Source organism: Letharia columbiana (genome assembly GCF_014066305.1).
Source record: "Letharia columbiana isolate WasteWater2 chromosome Unknown Sc0000002_s0, whole genome shotgun sequence".
NCBI classification, from domain to species: domain Eukaryota; kingdom Fungi; phylum Ascomycota; class Lecanoromycetes; order Lecanorales; family Parmeliaceae; genus Letharia; species Letharia columbiana.
Window position 1 is genome coordinate 438937 of NW_023501038.1, and position 24728 is coordinate 463664.

At 49.6% G+C, this 24728-nt stretch overlaps 13 protein-coding genes across 13 annotated transcripts; 7 read left to right on the plus strand and 6 right to left on the minus strand.

The window, feature by feature from the left end:
• Nucleotides 1-1848: 1848 nt before the first annotated feature.
• On the minus strand, nucleotides 1849-4717 carry HO173_001141 (uncharacterized protein; the record flags this gene model as incomplete). The annotated part of the gene is made up of 3 exons (XM_037303085.1): nucleotides 1849-4046; nucleotides 4103-4258; nucleotides 4564-4717. 3 exons carry the CDS (start codon nucleotides 4715-4717, stop codon nucleotides 1849-1851), a joined length of 2508 nt encoding a protein of 835 aa, XP_037169732.1.
• A 965-nt stretch (nucleotides 4718-5682) lies between these two features.
• HO173_001142 (uncharacterized protein) lies at nucleotides 5683-6123 on the plus strand (the record flags this gene model as incomplete). Its single annotated transcript, XM_037303086.1, has 3 exons — nucleotides 5683-5690; nucleotides 5767-5836; nucleotides 5932-6123. The coding sequence occupies 3 exons, from the start codon at nucleotides 5683-5685 to the stop codon at nucleotides 6121-6123; spliced, it is 270 nt and encodes an 89-aa protein (XP_037169733.1).
• A 475-nt stretch (nucleotides 6124-6598) lies between these two features.
• On the minus strand, nucleotides 6599-6832 carry HO173_001143 (uncharacterized protein; the record flags this gene model as incomplete). Its single annotated transcript, XM_037303087.1, is given in 2 exon segments — nucleotides 6599-6814; nucleotides 6827-6832. The coding sequence occupies 2 exon segments, from the start codon at nucleotides 6830-6832 to the stop codon at nucleotides 6599-6601; spliced, it is 222 nt and encodes a 73-aa protein (XP_037169734.1).
• A 2300-nt stretch (nucleotides 6833-9132) lies between these two features.
• Nucleotides 9133-10370, plus strand: HO173_001144 (uncharacterized protein; the record flags this gene model as incomplete). Its single annotated transcript, XM_037303088.1, has 4 exons — nucleotides 9133-9265; nucleotides 9318-9505; nucleotides 9561-9740; nucleotides 9789-10370. The coding sequence occupies 4 exons, from the start codon at nucleotides 9133-9135 to the stop codon at nucleotides 10368-10370; spliced, it is 1083 nt and encodes a 360-aa protein (XP_037169735.1).
• A 125-nt stretch (nucleotides 10371-10495) lies between these two features.
• Nucleotides 10496-11687, minus strand: HO173_001145 (uncharacterized protein; the record flags this gene model as incomplete). Its single annotated transcript, XM_037303089.1, has 3 exons — nucleotides 10496-10659; nucleotides 11105-11530; nucleotides 11585-11687. The coding sequence occupies 3 exons, from the start codon at nucleotides 11685-11687 to the stop codon at nucleotides 10496-10498; spliced, it is 693 nt and encodes a 230-aa protein (XP_037169736.1).
• A 1586-nt stretch (nucleotides 11688-13273) lies between these two features.
• On the minus strand, nucleotides 13274-14386 carry HO173_001146 (uncharacterized protein; the record flags this gene model as incomplete). The annotated part of the gene is made up of 1 exon (XM_037303090.1): nucleotides 13274-14386. The coding sequence occupies one exon, from the start codon at nucleotides 14384-14386 to the stop codon at nucleotides 13274-13276; it is 1113 nt and encodes a 370-aa protein (XP_037169737.1).
• Nucleotides 14387-14696: 310 nt separating this feature from the next.
• Nucleotides 14697-15594, plus strand: HO173_001147 (uncharacterized protein; the record flags this gene model as incomplete). The annotated part of the gene is made up of 3 exons (XM_037303091.1): nucleotides 14697-15047; nucleotides 15134-15400; nucleotides 15457-15594. 3 exons carry the CDS (start codon nucleotides 14697-14699, stop codon nucleotides 15592-15594), a joined length of 756 nt encoding a protein of 251 aa, XP_037169738.1.
• A 3461-nt stretch (nucleotides 15595-19055) lies between these two features.
• HO173_001148 (uncharacterized protein) lies at nucleotides 19056-19376 on the minus strand (the record flags this gene model as incomplete). Its single annotated transcript, XM_037303092.1, has 1 exon — nucleotides 19056-19376. One exon carries the CDS (start codon nucleotides 19374-19376, stop codon nucleotides 19056-19058), a length of 321 nt encoding a protein of 106 aa, XP_037169739.1.
• A 448-nt stretch (nucleotides 19377-19824) lies between these two features.
• Nucleotides 19825-20193, plus strand: HO173_001149 (uncharacterized protein; the record flags this gene model as incomplete). Its single annotated transcript, XM_037303093.1, has 2 exons — nucleotides 19825-20118; nucleotides 20170-20193. 2 exons carry the CDS (start codon nucleotides 19825-19827, stop codon nucleotides 20191-20193), a joined length of 318 nt encoding a protein of 105 aa, XP_037169740.1.
• A 38-nt stretch (nucleotides 20194-20231) lies between these two features.
• HO173_001150 (uncharacterized protein) lies at nucleotides 20232-20390 on the plus strand (the record flags this gene model as incomplete). The annotated part of the gene is made up of 1 exon (XM_037303094.1): nucleotides 20232-20390. One exon carries the CDS (start codon nucleotides 20232-20234, stop codon nucleotides 20388-20390), a length of 159 nt encoding a protein of 52 aa, XP_037169741.1.
• A 305-nt stretch (nucleotides 20391-20695) lies between these two features.
• On the plus strand, nucleotides 20696-21745 carry HO173_001151 (uncharacterized protein; the record flags this gene model as incomplete). Its single annotated transcript, XM_037303095.1, has 4 exons — nucleotides 20696-20841; nucleotides 20901-21024; nucleotides 21087-21611; nucleotides 21671-21745. The coding sequence occupies 4 exons, from the start codon at nucleotides 20696-20698 to the stop codon at nucleotides 21743-21745; spliced, it is 870 nt and encodes a 289-aa protein (XP_037169742.1).
• Nucleotides 21746-21926: 181 nt separating this feature from the next.
• HO173_001152 (uncharacterized protein) lies at nucleotides 21927-23505 on the plus strand (the record flags this gene model as incomplete). Its single annotated transcript, XM_037303096.1, has 4 exons — nucleotides 21927-21962; nucleotides 22405-22457; nucleotides 22506-23421; nucleotides 23476-23505. 4 exons carry the CDS (start codon nucleotides 21927-21929, stop codon nucleotides 23503-23505), a joined length of 1035 nt encoding a protein of 344 aa, XP_037169743.1.
• Nucleotides 23506-23791: 286 nt separating this feature from the next.
• Nucleotides 23792-24635, minus strand: HO173_001153 (uncharacterized protein; the record flags this gene model as incomplete). The annotated part of the gene is made up of 3 exons (XM_037303097.1): nucleotides 23792-24124; nucleotides 24174-24475; nucleotides 24536-24635. 3 exons carry the CDS (start codon nucleotides 24633-24635, stop codon nucleotides 23792-23794), a joined length of 735 nt encoding a protein of 244 aa, XP_037169744.1.
• Between the last annotated feature and the right edge of the window lie 93 nt (nucleotides 24636-24728).

The following is a 24728-nucleotide window of genomic DNA, read 5'->3' on the forward strand; positions in this document are numbered from 1 at the left end:
GAGTATCAATGGAGTAAAGCATCTGCCGCGAAGGCTTGAGCAGAAGGTACAGTTGCGACGAACCTCTAGGTGATGCTGAGCGAGTGACTGAGGCCGAAATCTCGTTCTTGTACGAAGGGGCAGGATGCTATGATGATGATGGACGGTGAAGACACGGATGGCAAGTTGCAAAGCTGAGACGGCGCAAGCGAGCGTGATTACGAAGAAGGCAGTGTCTTCGACACGGTCCAATGGATGAGTATCTTACAAGAAATAGGAAAAGAGCAGAGGCAATGCCTGCGTCAGAAGGTTGACAGGAAATACGAAGACTCCGCCGAGGAAGAAAGTGATGAGGATGATGAAGAATTTGGACTTCTTCGCATCCATGGGATGCGCCAAGTTTTTCTTTGGGGAATAGCGTGTTTCTATTCTCGGATCAGTGACGAAGTAAGCGATAACTGTGACTGTCCTGTCTAAGGGAGGGGTATGCCGTAATGAGCTTGCGATATGATTGGCCCCCGAAGCGAGGCACGAGTGTAGGGCTGGCCATAGGTACCCCGGCTAGCCGCGAGTCTGAATTACTGAGACTAGACTGTCCTCACTCTGTCGACAATTTGCTCGGTAAGTACTTGGTGAAGTGAGTAATTACTCGCGAAATTGAGGTCTATATGGTCTACGTTCTCTAACATGCGCTGTATGTTCAAGAGAGACTGGTGGCGTGTTGCTCATGAGTTCCCTTCTAGCAGCGTCGATGAAAGCGTATGATGGCGAAACATGCAAACTTACCGAGTATATACGGACGAGAAAATGCTCGTTACAAAGAGAAATTATTCTCATAATACTCACGGCCCGTAATTACCTATGCTCGATTTCCGGATGCTCGCTACTGCGGGAGTACGAGTAGGAATATTGTTGCACTGGCTCGACGGATGAAGGTAAACATACCCTCAGAAGTAAGGTCGGGTAAGCTTACTGGGCTGCTTGACCTTCCAAAAGGTTCTGGATTTCAATCAATCTTCTGTCCAGGACGTAGGTCATTGAATATTTCGACACAGCTCATAGCAGCATATATTATGCCTGAACTTTCTTTCGGCTAACTATGGTTTGGTAGTGATTTCTACGATCCAGAACAATGTTGCTACCGGCTGAGATGTAGTCCCTTTCCAACATACGTACAGCCCGACCAAATCTCCGCAATCAATTCCTGCATCCCCGTGTCAGCACAAATGGCAACCGATCTCTTTTCGCACTTCAGACAAGGTGCCACAAAAAACAGATGGTAGCAGGATGCGTTAAGAGTTGCAATTGCAGAGGCAAGGAGTCAAGTGGACTTTTGTGGGGGCTTTCTATCCTTGAAGCACTCATCCAATACTTTTGGATCTATTACACAGAGGTTGCGGCAATAAGAAACGTGATTACCATTGAACGTGTAAGAGTTGAAAAGAAGGCAGCACCGCAGACTGCCACCTTCTCTGACGCCTTGCCTGCTTCTTGTGAAGAGAGACTACACCCGTAATTAACACGCCTGTGTACTGTACGGTCATGCATTGCGGTCTAGGTGAAGGTCGCCAGCGATGGGCATTCAAGTACAGACCTCTAGATGATTCGTTGGAAAAGCGGGAAAGGGGCACAATCCTTGTTCCAGAGTCCATCGTATAAGAGCGTGACTATCTAGACACGCAAAGAGATCCGCCGGCGACCCAGCCGCGTAGAATCCTATAGGCCAAACAGTCTCTCCAATTAATCGAAGCAGGGGTATCCTTCCATGCCAACCCATATCAGTCCCTTCTCTCATATTTTCTCAACAATCTTTTGGCACATGGGACAAAAAAGAAAATCTCGAGGTCATTATTTTCCCTCTCTCCATCATTATTGCGCGACAGTTGCCTCTCTCTCTTTCTCCTGCGTACCTGCTGCTATAGGCTCAATTGACCTTCCTCGAACTGGCAGACCTTCTTGCGCGATGGCGCCAAGACTGCCTAGACTTTGTTTACTCGCAGCATGCTCGCTACCTGCACGAGGTGGACTTTTCGCCCTCTCTTTCTCGGCTTCGCGCTCTTTTCTTTCTTCTTTAGCGTGGGCGACCTTGGCTTTGATCCAGCCAAATGGCCCTTTTTTCTCCTTTTCATCCACACTGTCCTTCTCCTTGGCTATTTCTCTATCCTTGGATGGCGTAGACTCATTGCTAGAGTGTTGGATGCCCAATGACTTTGCTGCTTCGGTGTCAGTAGTTTGCTGTGTTTGGTGTGAATCAACTGTCGTCGACTTTCGTGGCCTTCCTTCGCTCACGAGAGAGCTCGTGCTTTTTTCTGCGACGGCACTTGAGCCTAATCGCGACGCTCCTGAAGTCGCTGGAGCTTTACCGTTGCTGGGTTTGGCGGTAGATGATAGTCTCCATCGGTGTTTCTTCTTCGTCCCAGCAGCCGCCCCACCGTCAGTGTGCTCTACCTCAGAATCCTCGGTAGCAGAAGTCCTTGAATGTATCGAAGGGGCTGGAGATCTTGAAGGCTTTAGGGCGGGACTGACATCTCGGCTACTGCTCGGTTGTGATACATGGAATGCGCTAAGTTTATCCAGCTCACCTATTCGGGGCGGTAGTCCAGATGGAGGTGTTGCGTCTGTGTTGGCAATTACAGGAGGTACGTGCGACAATGAATCGCTGGCCACTTGAGTGCTAGAGCCGGGCGTAGGCATAGGCGTGAAAAATCCTTGGTTGGACGGCGATTCCGGCGCGCCGTGTACCAATGAGTGTGTCGAGCTTTGAGCGCTAGCGTTAGGTGACAGCTCTGGAACTCGCTTTTTCCTCAACTTGTTGGGTTGGCGCACATCCTTGCGATCGTTGTCACTCGACGGGGACTTTGAGAAAATGTTCTTGCGTTCCCGATTAGGTGTACCCGAAGTGATCGTGGTGTTGACTCCACCATGTTCTGCCGTTCGTAGAGAAAGCTTCTCGGTCGATGGTGGCTTTTCTCTGCTGGTTTTTCTGGCATTCGATTCTTTTGCTTCTGGAACAGAGTTCAGGCTTGAAGGACTATGAGTATTAGGAGCGATTTGTGTGGGAGTTGAAGGAGAGCGAGTCTCTGAAGTTGTGGGGGCTAATTTAGATCCGGGTGATAATGTTCGAGGCGAAGTCAAGATATAAGCTCCCGGCGAGAGCTTGGTAGATGTAGGCGTCGATGGCTCCGCATTTCTGAATCGAGCCGAAGGGATGGCTGGCGACTTCTTCGACGGGACGGTGTTACTCCTTTGAACACCTCCTCCGGAAGTAGTAGCTGCCAGTGGACTTCCAGGAGCTGGAGAGCCGGGGCTTGGAACATTGCTTGAGGATCTAGAGTTCTTCGAAGAGACAGACACGTTCCTCCGGACGCCCCCCTGCTTTCTAAGGCTGTCTGCACCTGCACTTGCGTTTGAAGCTGACCTGCCCAGGCCCGCTTGAGAAAGCCTGGTTGGCGTATTTGGTCGACGTTGAACGCCGCCTTGTACTTCTTTGACAGTCTTGTCGTCCGCTGCAGTTCCACTCATACCAACCAGGAAGTTGTCCTGGTTTTCAATGAGAAAAATGATAACATCTTGACTAAGCCGGTATTCCGGAGGCTCCATGTCATGGCTTGGATGTGACAACATTCCTGGCTGAAATATTGCAGCTAAATTGGCAGACGTCATTCGATTGAGTTCGGACTTGGAAGCAAATACAGCAAGGAGGTCCAGAATATACAGAAGTAGCTGGCGATTTAATGGCGGTAATTCTGTGATTAATCGTTGGTAGGTTGTTATAGCTCCTTCATGATCGAAATCGCCCACATCCTGAGCTTGGGCTTCCATATCGCCAACCGCTTGGGCTTGATGACTTCGAAGAGGATCTCGGCAACGTTCATAGAAGGTGAGGGGGACGATAGGCTGTGGCAGACGATTCAGATATCGCCGCAAGATGTTGGCTGCATCGTGGACGGTGTACCCTGTCCAGTCAAGTCCTTTGCCATAGCGATCAGGAGAGTCAAACAGTACTTGTAGCTCCTTGATACGTCTTTCAGAGCCGCTTAGCCGAAAGATGCCCTCGACGTCGGTAGCTGAAGCCGAATTGTAAGAAAATGCGCCAAAAAAAGCTGGGTGTACATGGTCTTACCTTTCTCTTTGAGAAAGACTCCACATTTTGCAACGACTATCGGTACATATCCATATACGTAACTCTCTCCCTGTTCGTTTGTGAGAGAGATGGCGACATTTGCATATTTGATGCTGACTTCCAGCGGAACGCCGAATATGCCGACGGGAGCTTGTACTGTTTTGACGGACATGTCAGCATATAGAATGAGCACCAGCTCAAGCGAGAAGATAAAAGATTGAAGGGTGTATTCAGGGACTCAGGCTACGATGATGCCGTCGTGGGTTGGGCAGAGCCTCGCACGAAAGTTTGGTCATTGCGGTGAGCTCAGACCACGTACTTCAAAGAGCAAGAGTATCTTTGAGTGCTTGATGAAATGATTCTCTATTCACAATCGGGTAGCCCTCGAACGCTCTCCTGCTGCTCGCGCCTTCAGGATCACAGAAGGACTGGCCATTGACGTAGCAGAACAGCAAGCTCACCTTTTTCCTCTTCTCTCCTCGCATTCTTTTTGAAAGTTTTCCACCATGATGCGAGATCACGCTTTGAGGGTGGAGATGCAGCGTTCTGCGTTGCGAAAGGTATTTGCTGCTGTGGAGCGGCAACGGCTGATGCCGGAACGTTGTTCGCAGCCATATTGAAGACAATTGCTAGCAAGGAAGTATTTCCTGAACGTTTGTGATATTTTGCGATTCTGACGAGGATTTGGTCACGATCGACCCTGGTCCCAAAATAGATTCCGACCGTCCTGCTTCACCTGACCAAGGAATTTGGAGTAATGCGCATTCCTTCGCAGAATCTTCAAAGTGATATAGTTCCCGTGCGCGACCTAGGCAGGTTGCTTGTATGGCGCGATACCCCTTAAGTCTGCGACTCAGGCGTGCCTGGATTGTTGTCGCGCCGACGGCCACGCGCCAATATTACTGGCTTAGCCCTGCTATCCTGCTGTAGGGCGACCGTTGTACCTGTTTCAAATTCGCTGTATCTTAGGGCGGTAGACTCGCTCTGAAACGTTCCCTGGATGTGTGCCAGGTGTCAGAGCTGGCTGATGTTGATCTGACAGCTGTTGCTTTTCTGAGCCAGTTGAGTGGTCGTTCAGCCTTCCAGACGAGGTTGGCCAAAACGGTAGCTCGTTGGATAGCAGCAAATTCACTGCATGAATATCGCGAAAGGTACTGCACCAGCCGTAGAAAGGGAGGAGGGATCTCGAGCCTTCGGTTGGTATAGTCAGGTCAAGCTTCGCGGGGATTTGCAGCTGACAGGTGCCAATGCGCAGTGGATCCTTTTGTGCTGGGCAAGTGAGACGGAGAAACAGGTTCCAAGCAAGACAAGACAGGCCTACAAACCAGTGACCCTGTGTTTATAGGGACTTTTTGAGTGTCGTGCCTAAGGAGGTTGGAATGAGAAATTGACAACTGCACTAGTCTACACACGGGACACATCCATGCTGCCGTAGTCCAACTCTTTAGCGCGCGGGTTCAAAACTGTCTCCGATTCTTTAAACACCTAGACCTTCAACATAAGCTCCATTCATCACACATCAAACGCACAGGAGCTTTGTTTCACTGCTAATACGGAGGACATCTTGTGGAAACAACAGAATGGATGGGTGAGTACCGAAATGGCAAATACTACAAAGTATCTAAGAGTACTGGGCATCTTACTGACATTGCCCTTTCTACCAGACTCAATGCACAAGAGCAGCGTGAGCTGCAAGGTCGGATGGAAAAGAAGCAGATGAAAGAGTTCATGACTGTGAGTCTGGTCCTAATCCGTACCCTTGGTCACTGCACACCAAGGCACTCAATCTATCAAATTTCTCCTTGGCTTTGCTCATCACGTGCAATTAGATGTACTCGAGGCTGGTCCAGAGATGCTTTGACGACTGCGTGAACGATTTCACAACAAAATCTCTTCAATCAAAAGAGGAAGGCTGCGTAATGAAGTGTGTTGACAAATACCTAAAAGGATCGGAGAGATTGGGACAGCGTTTCCAGGAACAGAATGTCGCCATGCAATCAGGACAGCTGCCAGGCCGATGACATGACAAGTATGACGAGAAAAGCAAAGCTTAGATGGAGCCTTGATGGTCTACAAAGCTAGCGAGTATATCTGCGTATCGATGGACCAGGGCGCTTCTATAATGCCATCGGTACGCCTACTCCTTGCACCATATCGTGGCACATTCAAGTTTGGACAAGGGTATACACCGGCTCTATCACACTACTCAATATATCAATGTACTATAAGGGCATGCCTAGCATAGCGGAGGCTAGGCCATGTTATTCCGGCTTGGATGAGAGGCAAAAGGGCAACTTCCAGTCACCACAAGTCCATCTGCATATCCGTATTACTACTGAAATTTTGAGGCTTGAAAGTCGATTTTGATACACGAGAATAGCAAGTTTGAAAGCTTGAGTTCTGTCCACCCATCTTTGTATATGCTGTTTTCTTCGCAACTCGTTGGTTCATAACCTCAAAAGCCCTACAACAACAGAGATATCTAATATGCCATCCTCAATCATTGCATTGGAGATTGAACAATACCCCCGGGTGTTCAAATTCGAAGAGCTCAGCGGCCTCGGTTCCGCTGAATGGCCCTCCACGTTGCTCCACTGCAAGCTCATCTGCGGTGACGACCTCTGCCTGCACATCTCGCTGCAAACCACTTGGCTGAGATTTTCCCTCAGCTTTTCTCGCTACAGTACTGCCTATGTCTGCTTCCTTGACAACCTGAGAGCCTACAAGCATATCTGCATCATTGACATCCGACTTTTCCTTGTACTGCAAATTTATTAACATGGCCAACCCAACACCTTGTGCCCCACTGCAAGAGAACGTACTCGACGGCTTTGATACTTGGTGCGCCTACAAGCGTGTCCGCATCACGAACCCTCGAGCTTATATCTGCTGCAAACTTGGTGACATCGTCGCCCCTCCATTCCATATCTCGCTGCAAGAGAACTTCTATCGGAGAAGTAGGCATTACTCTGAATTCGACATGGTCTTGCGTTGACGTTTGTTCGCGCGCGCGTCTTTTGCACCTGAAGCTTTGGGTTTCTCGCTCGGGCGTATTTTGGAGCTCTTCGAGGTGATGATGGCCGTTTGAGTCACTGTGTCGGGATGGCCTTTCCACTAGGACGCCAATTCCGGACCAAAATGTTGACTCTCTCACAGGCCAATTTTAGACATGATGTGAGCAACATCGAGGCTGTGTGGTGCATCTCTGTTGGATATAATCCCGTATCTATGAAGAACCTCGCGAAAGTAATCTTCGTAGAGTATAACGATTCTAAGAATGACGCTTTCTGTTCCAGATCCTGAAAGATCTTTGCACAGTGGCGGACCGTGGATGGAGAGGGGCGAGGGTCTATGCATAGCGATGGATTGACGGGCATGATGACCGTTCAACGGGAAGCAGATGAACAGGTGGCCTCATGGATCAGGGAAATTGCAAGGTGGGAAACGGCTGTCGTCTCGCCCGATATGCAGTCCAGACTTTGCTGCACACGTTCAGAAAGAAACCTGACTCTCGCATTTTTCCCTGATGGAGATCCACCCAACCTCGTCGTTACGTTCGACAGACCCGCAGAGACTTCCTACAAATACTTAGACTGGGTAATCCTGTTCAAAATGGTTTCAGATGGCGCGGTTGCTTTAGCACGTCAGGGCCCAATTGAGCAAGCTTGCGCTGTTTGGACGCCAATGCTGCCGTTTCTGTTTTCTGTTATCCTTCCCAGCTGGATGGATGGCCCCTGTAAACCTCAAGTTGATTTTGAGTCTGAGAAGAAATTTGACTTAGGTAGTCCATTTCGCACTTTCGCAAGAGGCTAGGCATATGCAGGAGATGAGCAAATTGAGGTTCCAATAAGCGTTGACTTGCCTTCAGGTGGCTACATGTCTACGATCCTGTGAGGCATCTTCAACCAACTGTCTCGTGCAAAGACTGACAGCGTTCTTTCTCCAGGCCAATACTCTGCCGCGAAGAAGCTGTCAATAACAGCAGAGCTTCTTCCAACGCATCTGCTTGTGGCGGAAAAGCCTAAGCTCTTGGCAGGGAAGTATCCACCAACCGATGCCGGTTATTGTACCCTCAGTGAACAGTCTCAATCGGTGGATGTATCCATGCCGGACTGCCAAGGTCTTAGACTTTTCGGCCGCACGGAGTACAGCAGTCACTCGGGGCAAAGAGCTCAGTCCCAATCATGTGCGACGAGCAGAGGTAGACCACACCAAAATCCTGGTTCGGGGTGCATTGAGCCCACGCATCATGCATGCGGCATGACAGATTCGAAACATCCTGAAAAGGAGAGCCCGCACTGCCACATCCTCCACCTACGCAATTGAGCGGCAAGATCTCACAGTGTTCAGCAAATGCACGGCTTTAGGTGCTCCAACATGCTGCTCGCCGCCGAAGCAAGACCTCAAAGTTATACATGTATGTATTGTCATCCTTGTGCACCTTCCACTGTTCCAGTATACCGTACTTTAGTATGGGTTGGTGGCGAGGAGAGTCAGCGAAATCGCTTAGGTATTGACTTTTCTTCATGGGGGTGCAGGCCCGATTGAGGAATGATCTTCCTCGTGCAATCGCAGCTATGCCGCTTCAAGAACGCCCATTCCTCCCATTTCATCTGTGCCAAGCCCCAAACCAAAAAGGTTTTGGCGCGTTGTTGTTGATTGGCTCTACCGTGTCAGATCTGAAGCTTCCCATTCTATGTATCACCAGCATCGTTGGCGCAAAGATTGCACCATGACTGCATCATCCATCCTTGCTGCCCTCCAACCTCCGAAGCCTCCCAAATCCATAATTATTATTATTATTATTATTATTATTATTATTATTATTATTATTATCATCATCTCCTCCCCATATCCCCGTCGCTGTGCAGTGGTACTAACACCCCACTCCCTTCACTCGATATATCCGCTGGCCACGTCTTTAATGGCTTCTTTGTTCCCTGCTGCCTATAAATCCGACCTACTGCTACATCAACCGCTCTACTCCCACATTACCTTTCGGTCGAATCCTTGCGTATTCGCGTACAGCCATGATGGCGGCAGCCAAACCTATAATACAGAAAATCTCACCTATCCCAGTCCCACCATTCCTACTCGACGACAAAATTTACGACACCCTCGCAGAAGCTCCTTCCTTAGATATGAACGTCGCGCGGCCTCAACGTCCGTGTTAATTTCCGGTTCTACAATCTGAGTGCTGACTGACATCATTCAGCATCCTGGACATTCGCAAGAAAACATCCTAGTGGTCGCAAAATGCCCCAGGCAATCGCCCACCGAGGGTACAAAGCCAAACATCCAGAGAACACCATGGGCGCTTTTCGAGGTGCGATTAAAGCCAAGGCCCACGCGATGGAGACGGATATACACTTGACCAAGGACGACGTTGTAGTGTTATCTCATGTGGGTATTGGACATGGTAACGACCACTAAATGATTGACTAATAGACTCGTGCAGGACGCAACCCTCAAGCGATGTTTTGGCAAAGACGAAAAGATCATAGACTGCTCCTGGGACTACATAAGCCAACAGCGAACGCTCGCAGCACCTCACGAACCGATGCCTAGATTCAAAGATCTACTCGAATTTCTGGCTTCTCCCGGATCGGAGAATGTCTGGCTTCTGTTAGACATAAAGGTATAGTACGATCTATACCCACCCTTACTGCTTCTAAAAATTGACTAGCTCGACAACGACGCCGAGAACGTCATGCGCCTCATCGCGGAAACCGTTCAATCCGTCCCCCCACATCCCCTCAAACCCTGGAATCAGCGCCTGGTCCTCGGCTGCTGGGCCGTCAAGTTCCTTCCTCTCTGCGCGGAACACCTGCCCACCTTTCCCATAACGCATATCGGTTTCTCCATACCGTACGCGCGCAAATTTCTCTCAGTCCCGAACGTTTCCTTCAACATGCTACAAAAGACCCTCATGTTGCCATTCTTTGGAGCACGCTTCATTCGCGATGTGAAAGCGAAAGGGAGGCCGTTGTACTTCTGGACGGTCAACGAGGAGGACATGATGAGGTGGAGTATCAACAAGGAAGTTGACGGTGTGATTACGGATGACCCAAAGCGGTTCTTGGAGGTCTGTGACGAGTGGGAGCAAGGGAAGAGGAAAATCAACATCTCGTGGAGCCAGTGGATGATGGCCGCCTGGATCAATTTTATGGTGCTTGTTTTTGGGACGATATTTTGGTGGAAGTATAGTAGTAGTACGGGCAAGGGAAAACCCACGCAGAGTAAGGCGGTGGAGGAGGGAGCACGATGACGATGACGATCATTCTTGCTTTGCATGGCGACTTGGAGCTTTGGCATTGGGATCCATGACTGCAACGACGGCTTGGGGGTGTACATAAGAATTAAAAAAGGGACGGCAATTTAGTTAGCTCTTAGTCACATGGATCCGGCTTCCAGCTCGTGCTCTCCTATTGCTTTGATGGCCGGCTTTGGAAAGGCCGATGCTTCTCGGAACCTCTTGCCTGAATGCCCAGCTTCCATCAACAGCGCTTCCAGATGGAAGGGGATGAAATCGGAAGATTGGACGATTGAGCGGAGACCTGTGACGTCGACAGTGCATGAATCTGGTCCGTTATGGTTTATGAATATATATCGGGACATTGATGGAAGAGCACTTTTCGGACGAGTTCGTTGATGACGGAATCGGAGTCAGGAAGCCAGAGCTCGTTTGTGAGACACGACATTAAGTCCGGAGCGGATGGTGCTTGGATAAAGGACAAGGCAAGGGTTTTGCTTGGGCGCTCGGATAGTAGAATAGAAGTATGGACCATATCAGGGAGATCAGTTCCAAACAACACATTGCACTTAATCAGAACCAGACATTCGCAAACCGAGAAACAAAATTTTACCGTCCAAGCAGATCATGAGCGTACGTCGCAATCAGCATCACAACGAATAGCTAACGCAGTCTGTGAAGAATATCTGTATTATGTTTCTCTATTTCTCCTAGCCCCCCATTTCCCACACACACCACATCTTAGATACCCTTCACAGCCACCGTCCTTTGGGTATTTAAAGTATCCGCGTTCCGCTCATGACTCTCCTTCTTGCAGTCTTCCAGCCCACTGCACTTGTGATCCTCCAACATCCTATGCTTGCCGCAGAAATGCCCTTGGCAGAACGAGCAATCACCCACTATCCTCTGCGCTCCGTCTTTGCAATCTTTGAACGTGCATTTTATCTTCTTCGCTGGCATGCCGCCGCGGATGGGCAGGGCCATGTGGAGAGTCGAGGATGGGGGTAGGAGGTCAGAGATTGGAGTTGTGGATGTGCCGGATGAGGCATCGGCGGAGGTTAGATGCTTGCCGGCGTGGACGAGGCGGATGTCTGTTGTTGGGGCGGATGTTCGCAACGAGAGTAGCTGGCGAAGGGTTGATATCGTGGTGTCTGAAGGGACGGTCAGAGGGATGGCTATGTCGTACGTCAGCTCTGTTGTACTCTGCTATGAAGATTTGGGTCCCGTACTGTCTCCAGATAGCAGCTTGACAAAGATCTGGAAGTTGTCTGAGGATGGAGATGAAGGTGTTGATGTTGAAGAGGCGTTGGATGATGAGCGTGAGGTGCGCATGTTGGGAGACTCAGTCAAGGACGACTATGGATAGATAGGTATGTGGTACAAGATAACTGTATGGATGACGGTATGAGGGCAAGCAAGGTAAGTTAAGCAAGCAAGGTCTCGTAGGTGATGATGTGAGATAGATAGATAGATGGATGGATGAAGATGGTGACGATGATGATGATGATGATGATGATGATAAGAAGTTAGGTAGAGGGAGTGTTGAGGGTTGTGGGGAAGTGTCGTCAGAGATAAGTAGAAAGTGTTAAGACGGATAGTAGCAAGTTGAATAAGCCCAAGGAAGTCACGAGGTTCATGACAGGTACGACGCGTTCAAGCCCAAAGGCGGATGCATGCGCCACTGCTGCATCGGTCTGTTAAGGGCCGATGAGCTAAGATAGATCTTGCCTAGAAGCCCCTGGAACACTACCCCAGGCTCTAGGCCTCTTGGCATAGATTGGGGGCCAAACTCCTGAGTCAGAAGATTGATTGGTGCAGCACTGCGGTGTTAAGAACACACACTGATTTTCCACTTCATCAGATATGAACAATGGGCTCTGAATCTCATGGCAAGATCCGGTCTGCTAAACAACGTGTCACGAAGTTTGTAGTCTACTCAGAACGTCTATACTGTCCTCTTTGTCTTCGTTCATCCTTTCTGTGTCTGTGTCAACGAACCACAACCGTCCGTAATTGATGCACCTGGATTCTCATTTTGGAATCAGCATCGCCTTTTTAAGGCGGGCATCGAGCCATGAAATGTGTCTACAAGAAGACACAATCCCAGACATGATGCAGGTTTCAACATTTGAAGTAGAAAGTCTGGTCTTCAACATAACGTACAGCTCTTTCCAGCTCGGATATCTCGGAGTGCTCTATATGTGATACACTGAGTGACCGGATCTCTCTGTCAGCCTACTTTCTGATCGAGATTTCAACAATGATTGAAGAGAGAACCCAGGCCTAGCGCTACCGCGTGGGTCTGGAATGGCGTGTTACTGTCCTACTCGTCAACAGGCCAGTTGCTAGTATATTGAGCTTCACCGAGCAAGCAACATAGACACACAGCACCATAATTACTATGTGTAATGATATAGGGTGGTTAATTTGACAGCATCGAGCTCTTCGAATGGCATGACGAGGACTGGGCTGATGTCAACAATGCTCCTGGCTTGAATATTACGTCCAGCCGCAATCCGTCGGCCTATATTCGGCATCAGATGAATGGAGCCGACATGAAAATTTTACTCATGCAAACCTTTCGGGGTATTGAAGACCATCACCAAGCCTGGCGCTCGTCTCACAAAGACCATCATCGTAGGTAAGCCTTTCGGCATGCATCGTCTTCTCGTTTTTCAAATGCAAATACATGCTCGCCCAAAGGAAAGGCTCCAACTAAGACACGATTTTGGCTCAACCGCAGCCAAAATGGAAGCGATGGAAGCGGTATGAGTGACGTCATGCTCCAAGTTATTTCCATCGCTCGCCGAGTTGTGGTCATGGCTGTACGTCTCTAAAGTTCTCTCGTCATTAGCGATACTTCGTAATCGGATCGGTAGTCGAAGCAGAGGAGCGTGGTTGGCTTCATAGCGACAATATCACAACGAAGGGAAGCCTAAACCATGCATCTCAGAGAGTCTCCTTTCGCCTTCGTCGACAACCCTTCTCCACTCTTGGTGTCTTTTCTTAAGGAATTCGTTCTTGTTAGAAGCCGATCCATTCGAGAGATGATCTACTAATACTATCGCATCTGTGATGGTCTTATTTGCACCTTCCCCACCCAAGATTGGCATTGGGTGGGCTGCGTCCCCAATCAGCCAAACACCTCGGACTGCAAGATCCTGAATCTCTTTGAGTGGGACCGTGCTGCTTCGCATCAACCAATGCAAGACTCTGTCTTGGCGAACCTTCTCGCTGTCAAAAATGTCTGCAAATCCCTGCCCTAGCTCCTTCTGCTTGAACAGTGACAGTTCAGCGTAAAATTCCTCTGGAATGTTTTCCGCTCCAATTGTTGGTCTGTACGGTTCATAAAGTTGATCGTTGGCCCGTGCCGGGCGCGAATATGTGTAGCCCAAACAGACATCTGTTGCAGTGTATTCGTTCACATACACCCGGAACAGCACATTACCACGTAGAGCATGGATTATCGTCTGGCCCGACATGTGTTTTTGGAGTCCATGCTTGTAATCTTGCAGGGTAATGCTGCGTCTGCCATTGAAAACAACGTAGGGGAGAACATTGAGACAAGAACTTGGGATGAATGACTTGCGAAGCTGCGAGTGAACTCCATCAGCGCCAATAATGGTGTCACTTGCAAACGTGGGCCCATTCTCTACATGCAATGAAATTTCTTGCGGGGTCATTTTCACACTCTTGAGACACTGCTCCCATCTGATGTCCAACCCCTCACGGAGAATAGCTTCCAATCTTCCGCGATGGCAGCGGATGGTCGTCGTGGTAGTCGCTGAATTCATCTGGACCTCAGGCACACCAATCGAGCACTTTTCCAAAAAGCTTGCTTCATTCATCTGAAGTATTCGCAGTAAAGGCTGGTAAACAGATTGCTGGAGTGTTACACCGTAGTTGAAACGTGATGAAGAAGAAGCTTTCTCTAGAATGGTGGCGGGGATGTTCTTTGCTTTCAGACACTGGCCCAAGATCAGACCACCAAGACCAGCGCCCACGACTGTAGTGATTCGTGGTAAAGACATGGCAAGGGATCTAGATAGTGACGAAGATGAAACGAGGCCAGCGTGGTCGAGAGAAGAAGAGAGGAGACACGCACAACGAGTTCGCAGCAATCACTTAGCTTTTACTCCCCCGTCTCTGCTTGCAGTGTTCAAACCAACATATTGACTGGTTGGAGAAACCAAACGTGTGTACCGAAGCAGGAGGGCGAGGGTAAGGTAGGGCAAGAGTTGTAACCATCCCGCTAGCGAGCCCAATTCGGCCTAGTTCCCCTGAACTGTCTTTTGAAAATCAATCGAGTTCTTGCGAAACAACAACGATGCTTCCTTCAAGATGACAGAAACAACTGAGGCAAAGCCTCGAAAGCTCATCCCCATCTCCCAGCCCATCTCCGTCCTTCCCAGCGACATCGCCCGCCTCTACACCCACCTCCACCCCATCATTATTCTCACTGTTTACTACTTCTGCTTTCCCTATCTGGTCGCCGACCCAGTGTCGGTCCTCTTCAAGGCTCTCGCTCCTCTTGCCCACCTTCAGATTACATACTGCGTGGTCTGCCTCCCTCAGTCCTCCGGCGGCTCGACGCCTTCCCCTACGTCTTCAAAGGGCCCTACAACTCGGAAGCGTGTCCAATTCGCCCAATCCGCCAAATCAAAGCCTACGTCTGTTGGGTCCAGGATCACTGTATGCTGCAATCCGGATTCCCCCTCCTTCGTCGCGTTGCTGCCTGTAGCTGAAAGTGCTAACTGTCTGCTACCCGCCCAACACAGCCTGCGATTATCTCCCTCCTCCTCTGCCTCTCGCTTTCGGCTCCGCTGCTGACCGTTATACTCATACTCTTCGGCGCCCCTCTGACTACCCATTTCTGGCACAATCTACTGTGCGCAACGCATATATCGCTGCTGGGTGTCCTGCCCCTGTTCTACGTGCACGGCGTCAACGCGCGCATGTGGAGGGAAATATCCGGAGCCTGTCTACCATTTGACGAAGTATGGGGAGGTCTGGTAGGGGCAGTAGTGGGAGCTTGGCTCGGTGCAGTCCGTTGGAAGACTTCCCTTGTGGATAGGGTCAATGAAGACTAATCGTCATACAGGTACCTATACCACTGGACTGGGATCGAGAGTGGCAGAAGTGGCCGGTGACCATCGTCACGGGGACGTACCTTGGATGGTTTGTATTCAGATTTGCGGGTGAGTATTTCTTGCGGGGGAAGAGGATTGAGTTCGACTGATAGAAGGTTCTATTACACTATCTTATTATTGGCATTGAATCTCCGTCAGAAGGACCGCGGGACGGTTGCTGTTTCTGCACACTCAAGTCCCCTATCATTCTGATCCCATTCCGCTTCCCTCGCTATCTACATGATTACATATCAAAACTTCGGCTACCGGACTTGTCTGCGAGATTGCTTCGTGAAGGGACCTAGCGGCTAATCCCACTAATCGCACGACCCCTTACTCGGAGCATTTATCTTACCTTCCATATTCTATGCAAAATCGCGACGAGGCTCACACTGCGTAGTGGTGGCTGAGTTGGATCAGACGTCACCTGTCATACGCACTCGCATTTGATCTTATCTTTCTGGTGTATGGCTGATTTCGTCCTTACTAATTGCACTCTTTGTCACTTCTTTGGACGCTTATGATTGGATCCTCATGCGCAAGGTGCCTCCCATTTGGTGCGGTCCATGCCCTGAGTATGTATCGCAACCCACTCTCAACATTTCCAAGCCACACCCAAGCGAGCAAAACCCCAATAGCATACATGGGATCAACCTAGCCTCACGTCAGTTGTGGTTGATTTATATACTGTACATCATTTGCAGCCGTCCATCTTGTGGCGACAAATACACAAATCAGATTGTTAATTATGCAAGGCCACCATAACCGGAGTCGAGCATTTGCGATGGATCGCCGACCTGATCCCAGCAGTCGCAAATAGATACCCTTAGCGCTCGGCGCAGTGACATGACCATACAGTATGCAATATTTTCACACTGCATCATGGCTGTTGATATTCAGCCTCGTTGAGTTTTCAAAGAGTATCATCAACAACACTACTAACACCACCAGTCCCACAGAAATTGCGGAAACATTCCCACAGCTTCTCAAACTTTCCGACAAGGCTGCCTCGAGACGCGCTCTGATTTTGAGTGGTCAAGACTTCACCCGTTGTTGTATGTTGTCTCTAAAGGTTGACAGTGGATCCTTGGTGGGATTTAACACCCCTTCGTACATTGTGGGCAGCTGGGAACATCTTATCAACGGGTAGAGTCCTTGCGGCGCGAGCTATTCTAATACATTGCTAGAACTAGAAAAGCATGAGTTGTCGTCGACAATGGAGGCTAATTACCGAGTAGAAAATCAAGCCGGTACACGGGTTCTAGCCAGCATCACCGTTAGTTTTTGCAGAAGCACGTGCTCTGGGTAGCAGCGTTCCAGAACTTTGAAACTCAATCAATGGGTGAACCCGTTTCTGGCCTTCTTGATCCCGTCTGTGGCATTCTGTTTGGCAATTCCTCGACGAAGCAAGCTCCATATTCCTGAAGGACTGTTTGATGTACCACTTAATGAGATAACATCGAATATTTTTCGCACACCCTTCTTCGCCTTGATTGCCGCCGTGCTTGCTATTCTCGACACGATGCCTGGCTTATGACAATATTCACGCTATCGGGGCCATTCTTGTCAGTGGAATCTATGAGGCTTCCCTGGGCCAGAAAACCATGGGCTTTGTACAAAAGAAGATTGAGAAAACGGACGTCCGTCCATCGCACAGCGCGCTCAGCTTCTCTACACAGTACTGGTCGGAAACCTTAATATGCTTACGGTGCCGGACAACGAAGCCGTAGACAAAACCGCCTGAAGTTGTATGAATGACCTTCTCCGAAAAGATGGAGAAGTCGTGGTAACCTTCACTAAGAAGACAAGGACTCGCCTTCGTACGATGCTTGCTGCATGGTATTCTTTCGGTGTGACTGTTGGAGGTGGGTCTTTGAAACATTTATAATGAAACAATTCCAGCCTTGTACTTTTCTCATGGAACCCACTGTGACTTCATCGAGTCTTTTCAGCTCCTGTGGTCTTCTTTGGTGGCTCCTTCCTGTATACGCTTATCGACAGTTACAATAATCTCGGAGACAATGATACCAGCCATGCTTTGGGTAGGCAGTCAGAACTCTCAGTCTTGTCAACGTAGACTCACTCTGGTAGCACTCGGAATGAGGTTCATGGTCATCCCACACAACTAGGGATCATCAGCGGACCCCTCCTTGCTGGTAACAACCCAAACATCTTCGAAGGGGTGGTCGAGGGGACCACCTGCGAGCCACAACAAGCGTACCTCCACCTCTTCGCTTTGGTCTATGAATCTCGATATAGACCAGCTTGGATATGGCGCCGTCGCCGGAGCAAAAAAACCTGGATCAAACGCGTCTGCGAAGGTCCAAATCCGAGTGCGCCTGAAGGCTTGAAGGTCAAAATGAAGATACGTGATCGGATGATCATTGGTACTGATACTCATTCCCTCCATCCTAGCCTTTCTAGCATCATTCTATACCCCGCGCGCCGGCTTATCGTGCCGCTCAATAACTTTGTTGGCCTACATGCTGTCCCAATCTTGGCTCATCGCTCTTTGGATCTGGGATATCGAATCGACCTACCTCGACCATGAGGGAGTCCCTTCACACGCCCGTGACGCGACTCCGCTGGGGTAAAGCCGGTGATCGAAACTGGCAAGCTTACGCCTGGTGGCCTTTGGTAATGATTGGAAGCCTTTGCACCGTTTTCACTGCCATCGAAACTTCCATGATGCAGATCGTGGGTGTCTACCACAACTGCCTTTGCAATGTTCCTGTTAAGCATTGGCGGCCCTCGCAATGGGATACCACGCTCATTGTGAGCACGTATTCCCCAACGATATCGAGAGAGCTAGGACCTGATGGAAAGTCACGGGAGCCGCGGCGATCGCATTCTTAGATTTCATTGCATTTGTGGGGTGATGGTATCAAAGGCGATTGAGGTATCAATTCAAGCTCTCAGTCGACCGCCTTGATGAGAAGGCGGAGAGAGAGCCTCTACATTAGCACTCCGAGGCCGCTACTACCTACGCCGTAGAATTCAAGTGTTTATGGTGGATAAGCATCATGCCCCCAGCTACTTCAGACGATCAGTCGACGATCAAACATTTGCATGCCTCCTGATCATCATCAACCATTGCCGACGCTTCCAAATCAACATCTTCGGCAGTTACGTCCTCGTCTGCGAGTCCCAACAGCTCGAAATCCTCTCTATCCTCCTCTTTCCGCTCTGCAGCAGGTTTCCGATGGTCATCATCCAGACCAAGAAGAGCCCCCTTTGCTGAATTCACGATGCACTATGCCCTGTCTCTTCGAATAAATTATTCCTCTTAGAGGAAAAGCGAAAACAAAATCGGATGCACCGTCGAAGGAGATTCCTTGCGTTCGGCTGCATGAGACCCCAACATTCGGTCCTAGACCGAGTGGCACTCCTACCACAGTGCCGTCTACGCCAAGCTGCACGTGTACCTTACGCTGCCTCAGCTTCGTACTCGTGACCGACGTACAATCGCTACTTTGATTCCTGCGATCATGTATACATTGGCCCTGAATTTGCTCCTCACGATCAATCTCGCACCTCGGGAGAAGACATACTCTCTTCGATATAGGCGTTGTCAGGCGTGAATAATCGCGTATCCACTCGATCGAAAGTCACATATATCCGTTTTGCCAATGTCATAATCGACACCGAAGTCGATCCCGACTCCTAACACCTGCAAGAACTTCGTCCACAGGCCTATTTGTCCTTGCCTGCGTCTCCCAACCTCGGCTGTCCAATCCGTTTGATAGGACTCTTGGATCAGTCGTATTGGTAAGGCGGGAACTGAACTCAATGCTTCTTCAGGTAACGAAGGTAAAGCAATGATATTGCCGAGGGCAATGGGTCCTGATGGAGGGCAGTCGTGCGTTTGTGCCATGAAGTAAATTTTGACCATCTTGAGCTTCCGCCTGACTGAACTGCGCTGCGACGCTGCACTTGTATACGATGTACTATCTGTGGGCTTTGCAAAGTTGTGATCCTGTGTGTCAAATCCGCTTCCTAGCGGAATCGGGATTTTGCCTTGGAGTCAATGGTCTGGTTATTGAGGCTTCGGCAAGGACTAGGCTCTTGTGCTTTGTGTAACTGTAAAGTGACACGCAATGATCAATTACCCTAGAGCAAGCTTTATTGTCTACAGCATGCCACATCGCTTTTGATGAAAGTCGCACCAGAGGCCTACATACGTGGCACGTGTCGTCAAAGACTCCAATAGCTCGATAGATCCTGACAATGTTGCCGGTGTTCGTCCCCTTTCAACCTGAAGTTTACGTGTCATTGACTGTTAACAATCGATCCAGGCGATAATCCGCGCAGCGTATGAAGGGGGGGTCGACATTATCACTATGTCTTTCGGCTTCCTACGATGGTACCACAGCATAGAGAAGGCCATCGATCGAGCTGCGAGTGAGAACATCATCGTGTTCGCTTCTGCGTCGAACAGCGGTGCCAATCGCAAGATCGCCTTTCCTGCATCATACCCCCGAGTCATCTGCATCAACTCTGCCGACGGCAGTGGTGCAAGATCAAGGTATAATTTTCCCCCGAGTCTACAAGTCACAACTTCTCCGTTCTCGGAGAAGCCGGTTCCTCGGCCTGGCCAACAGGGTTTGGAGAGGGCCCCGAGAAGCGTCGGTGGGGTACGTCGACATCGACACCAATCGCTGCTGCAATCGCTGATTTGGTTTTAGAGTTGGCGAAACAGCTCAAGCTAGATATCTCTCATGATGTACGTCTAAAGACTCTGGAGGATATGAGGGAAATGTTTTCATACATGAGTGAGCAAAAGGACGGCTATGAATTTATTGTCTCATGGCAGCTACTCGGCAAGCAGGTTGGCCGAGACAAAGAGGCTTTCCGAAAATCAGATATCTTGTACAAGTTCTTTGGCGCGGAGGATGATCCGCACTGATAGGGCCATTTCCGAAAACAGCATTATGGTCCAGATCGAAGACCTGAAGTTCGGGACCCAGACGGTAAGTACTTAGGCCGTCCAGCGCATAAGTATTCTCTAGCGTTACTCGCTTAGCTCGCTTACCTAGAGTAAGTACTATATGGAGTCCATCCCCAAACCATCCTTTGACTCACCACCGCTCAGGTGATTCTGGATTCCTCTCGAAACGTCTCAAGAAAGCCCATTGGTCGCCGTGTTGGTCCGAAGACGCTGATAATTGAAGCTCCACGTTCGGGGGTAAACAATTGGCCAACCTTATTGTCATGGCGCCCATCGCAACGTCCGATGCCACGCCAAACGCTCCGTCAACAGAATTTGCCGAGCTCACACCTCTTGAGGCTATATCTTGCGGGCCAACACTTCCCGGCATCCCCTCGTTCAACAAACTTGAAGAGAAAAGGCAATGGATGTACGGAGTACTTCGAACACCATCTTACACATGCAATACTAACACCGAATGATTTTCAGAAAGGAACATATGGCCGGCGTGTTTCGCGTCTTCGCCAGGCTTGGATATACTGAAGGCATGTCGGGTCATATCAGCGTAGTCGACCCAATTCAGACAGATGCGATGTGGATGAATCCTTTAGGCGTACAGTCCCCCCGATAATTGTCAAATGCAGGCTTCGGGTTCCCAGTTCTGACTAAAAATAGGTGCACTTTGGTATGCTCAAGGCATCCGATATGATCCTGGTCAATTACCACAATGGCAAAATCGTTGGAGGCAACAGAAGCAGACCTGTCAACGCTGCCGGCGTTTTGATACACGCTGCAATTCACAAAGCCCGACCAGACGTACATGCGATCTGCCATGCACATTCAATCCATGGTGTTTCCTATTCGACTTTTGCCAAGCCTCTGGAGATGCTTAACCAAGATGTATGCAACATTTTCGGTGTGCAAGGGGTGTACTCCCAATATGGCGGTATCGTCTTTGGTGAAGGGGAGGGGCTGAAACTGGCCCACGCCCTCGGACCGAAAGGAAAAGGGTTGATACTGATGAATCATGGCCTTCTGACTGTAGGAAAAACCTGTGATGAGGCTGGATATCTGTTCAGACTTATGGAGAAGAGCTGTAAGATTCAATTAGAAGTTGATGCGGCTGCGGTCAACGGCCTGAAAAAGCACATTATTTCGGATGAGGAGGCAGCTTATAACTTCAAGATGGCTAGCGAATCGGTAAGCCCACTCAAAGTGAGGGGTACCCCATCTTCTTCCCAATGCTGAAGATATATTAGGAGATCCTATATTGCGAGTTCCAGCCTGAATTGGAATACGAAGAGTTCCTCAGTGGGCCCGGTTTCAAGACTTGATCCCATGGCTTGTCACAAAGCCAATCATGGAAGACAGTCCTGAGTCGGATGAATGGTTTCCTGTAGTGCAAGAAAGGGTTGAGGCGTAGAAGCCAATTTGATAAACTTCGCTCCTGTTTCTAATTTTGTAATTTTGGCAATTGTCTATGTCTTCTTGACCGTCACTAGGAATGATCTCACCATGCGTCGAAAGAAGAAGAGAGATTCAGAGTCGATTGTATCCTGTTAAAATCGAATGGAGCGATTCACTTTGCATCACTTGGTGTATGATGTTCCATGAGCCATCGCCCGCACCGAGCCTGAGTCACGTTTGTGGGGATCCCGCCGTAGCTGCATGGTCACCCCAACCCCAAGAATTTCAATAATCTGACTCATAACGACTAGTCCAGATACGCGCTCTTACTCATTTGAGTCTTTGGTGGTCGATTGAATATAAAACGATAGGCATGGTCAAATAATCGTGCCTCGCCCTTTGCACCAGAGACTTACCTGTACGAATACTTGTGCCCGAGTCGTGTTGATCAGTGATCTCCTTCCCCCAATATCATCTCTTTAATTGAAGTATTCATCCTACGTCTCAAATCAATCCAGAATCCGTTCAGGAAATCATTCTACAGAATCGTGAAATGTCTGTCGCATTCACCTGCAATACTTGCAAGTTAGAGTTCGAGAGCAGCGAGCTCCAGCGGGCTCATATGCACACAGACTACCAGTAAGCCTCTGTTCAATGATATAAAACTTCAGAGTGGTGATTTAACAGTCGAAGTGGATACAATCTGAAACGCAAGATTGCTTCCCTGGCCCCAATTTCTGCAGAACTTTTCGAAAGGAATGCCACAAAACCTCAAGATGGGGCCAACAGTACAATAAGGTTTGGAGAAGCAAAGGGGCCAGATTCCTTGCAAGCTCAGCCCCATCGAGTAGAGATCGAGAGAGGCTATACACCTGCGCGATGTTTATTCTGTAACATCGACTCGTCAACAATGGGTGACAACCTCGAACACATGTTCAAAGTACATGGAATGTTCATACCAAATCAGGAGGATTTAGAAGATGCCGAAGGTCTTCTTTCTTATCTATTCAACATCATCTCCGGTTTTCGCGAATGCCTGTACTGCGGCAAGGTAAAAGAGACAGTTGAGGGTATTCGAAGCCACATGATAGACAAGCGCCATTGCAAGATCGCGTTTGATGAGGAGCTTGACCAATTCTATGACTTTCCAGGCGAGTCCGAGGATGGCGCCGATGAGGAAATGATCAGGGAAGATGAGGAACACGCAGAGGCTGACAAGGCGTCGCCTCCTCGGGGGCAAGACTTCCACCCAGACAGCGACCACGAACTCCGTCTACCCTCAGGACGGGTCCTCGGTCATCGTTCTCTGTCCCGCTACTATCGCCAGAATCTCCGCTCCTATCCCACACCCACCGAGCGTGCAGATCGCAGAGCTATAACAGCAGCCGAAGCTGCCGACGGCGACCACCCCATGTCAGATCATCATCCAGGACGCCAACTTGCGACGCGTGCTAGAGGTGAAATGGGCATGGTAGGGGTTAGCGACTTCGAGAAGCGAGCTCTGAGGGCAACGGAGAAGAAGGCTCTGAAGCAGGAGGCGAGGGCGAGAAATGAGCACGAGTGGCGCGTAAACAAGGAGTCTAATCATCAGAAGCATTATAGAGTAAGTGGCCTGAAGGTTCTTCTTCTGAGATGATGCTAGGCTGACCCTCCGTAGCCGGCTGACCCTGGGCGAACAAATGGTTGAGAGGTTATCTCCCAAGCATGGCCAGACGAAGACAAATTTTCACAACATACTTGCGGCGACGACCAGAGCTTAGGCTTCCACCAGATGACGGAAAATCTGAGAGCCCAGAGTCGCCACAAGAAGCCTAGTGAGTAGGGATCGGAGCATGACTTGCGAGAGGCAATGCGCCTTCGAGAGCACAAAATCATGAAAAAAGAAAGACCTCAGAAGGTATCCTGTCCGCAGATCACGGTGGAATTGGGAATATCTTTTATTGTACACTTTGAAGAACCTCACCAGGACGATGCTACTTCTTTCCTTTCCGCTTCTTTACCGTGCCACCTTTCGATCCTGCCGTAGACCCCCCTGCGGCGGGCCCTCCAGCCTCTACCAGAACCGCCTCTTCGTCGCTGTTGCCAGCTTTTGTCGATGCAGGTTTTGAACCCCCTGCAGGCACTTCTTCGTCCAATTCTTGCATGAACTTCGAGGATATGCTTTCTCTCTCCTTATCCCACCATTCACGGTCTGCTCTACCCTTGGCCTGCAATTCACCCACACGCTCACGTATGGTTGCGTTGTTGACCATCTCGTTAGCACTTTGGAAGACGGTCTGTCCCCAATTCGTAGCGAGAGCGTTCGCCTAGCAGATTCGTTAAGCTTTTACCATCAACCCAGAGAGGGGTTCTTACCTCCTCCACAACATCTTTCACCTCCGCTTCCATCTCTTTCTCTGCCCTCAGGAACCTCTGCCACAGATCATCTCCGACGCTACCTCTCTGCAAAAGCTGACTCAGCGGCTGCTTAGCTCCTCGTATTGCAAGTATTCTTCGAATGTCTTCCGCAGCCCGTTGGAGTAATGCGGCTTTTAATATGCTATCGGGTACTGGTGTGGCTTTGTCTTGGTCGGGCTGAGGTTCGAGATGGAGAAGAGAGAGGTAGATGTTCCGTTGGACGTGAGGATCGAACCATGGCTCTAACGATGCTGACCTTGCTATGGTCATGTAAGCTCTCTGCACACGTACTCTGAACGACTGCCGTACGGGGCACCCACCTGTTTTCCGTTTTCTGTAGAGTGAGGAGAAAGTCGCCAAAGAACCAACCAATAGGCCCAGATACGCAAAAGGCATTGCAAGCCCAATCAGGTCCACCATAGCTCACTTTACTTGCCGAAGCACCTTTTCCAATGGGGCAGATGGCAGCTCTATAAGTCCTCTTCGAGCCCCTCAGAAAGAAAGCCCGTTTAA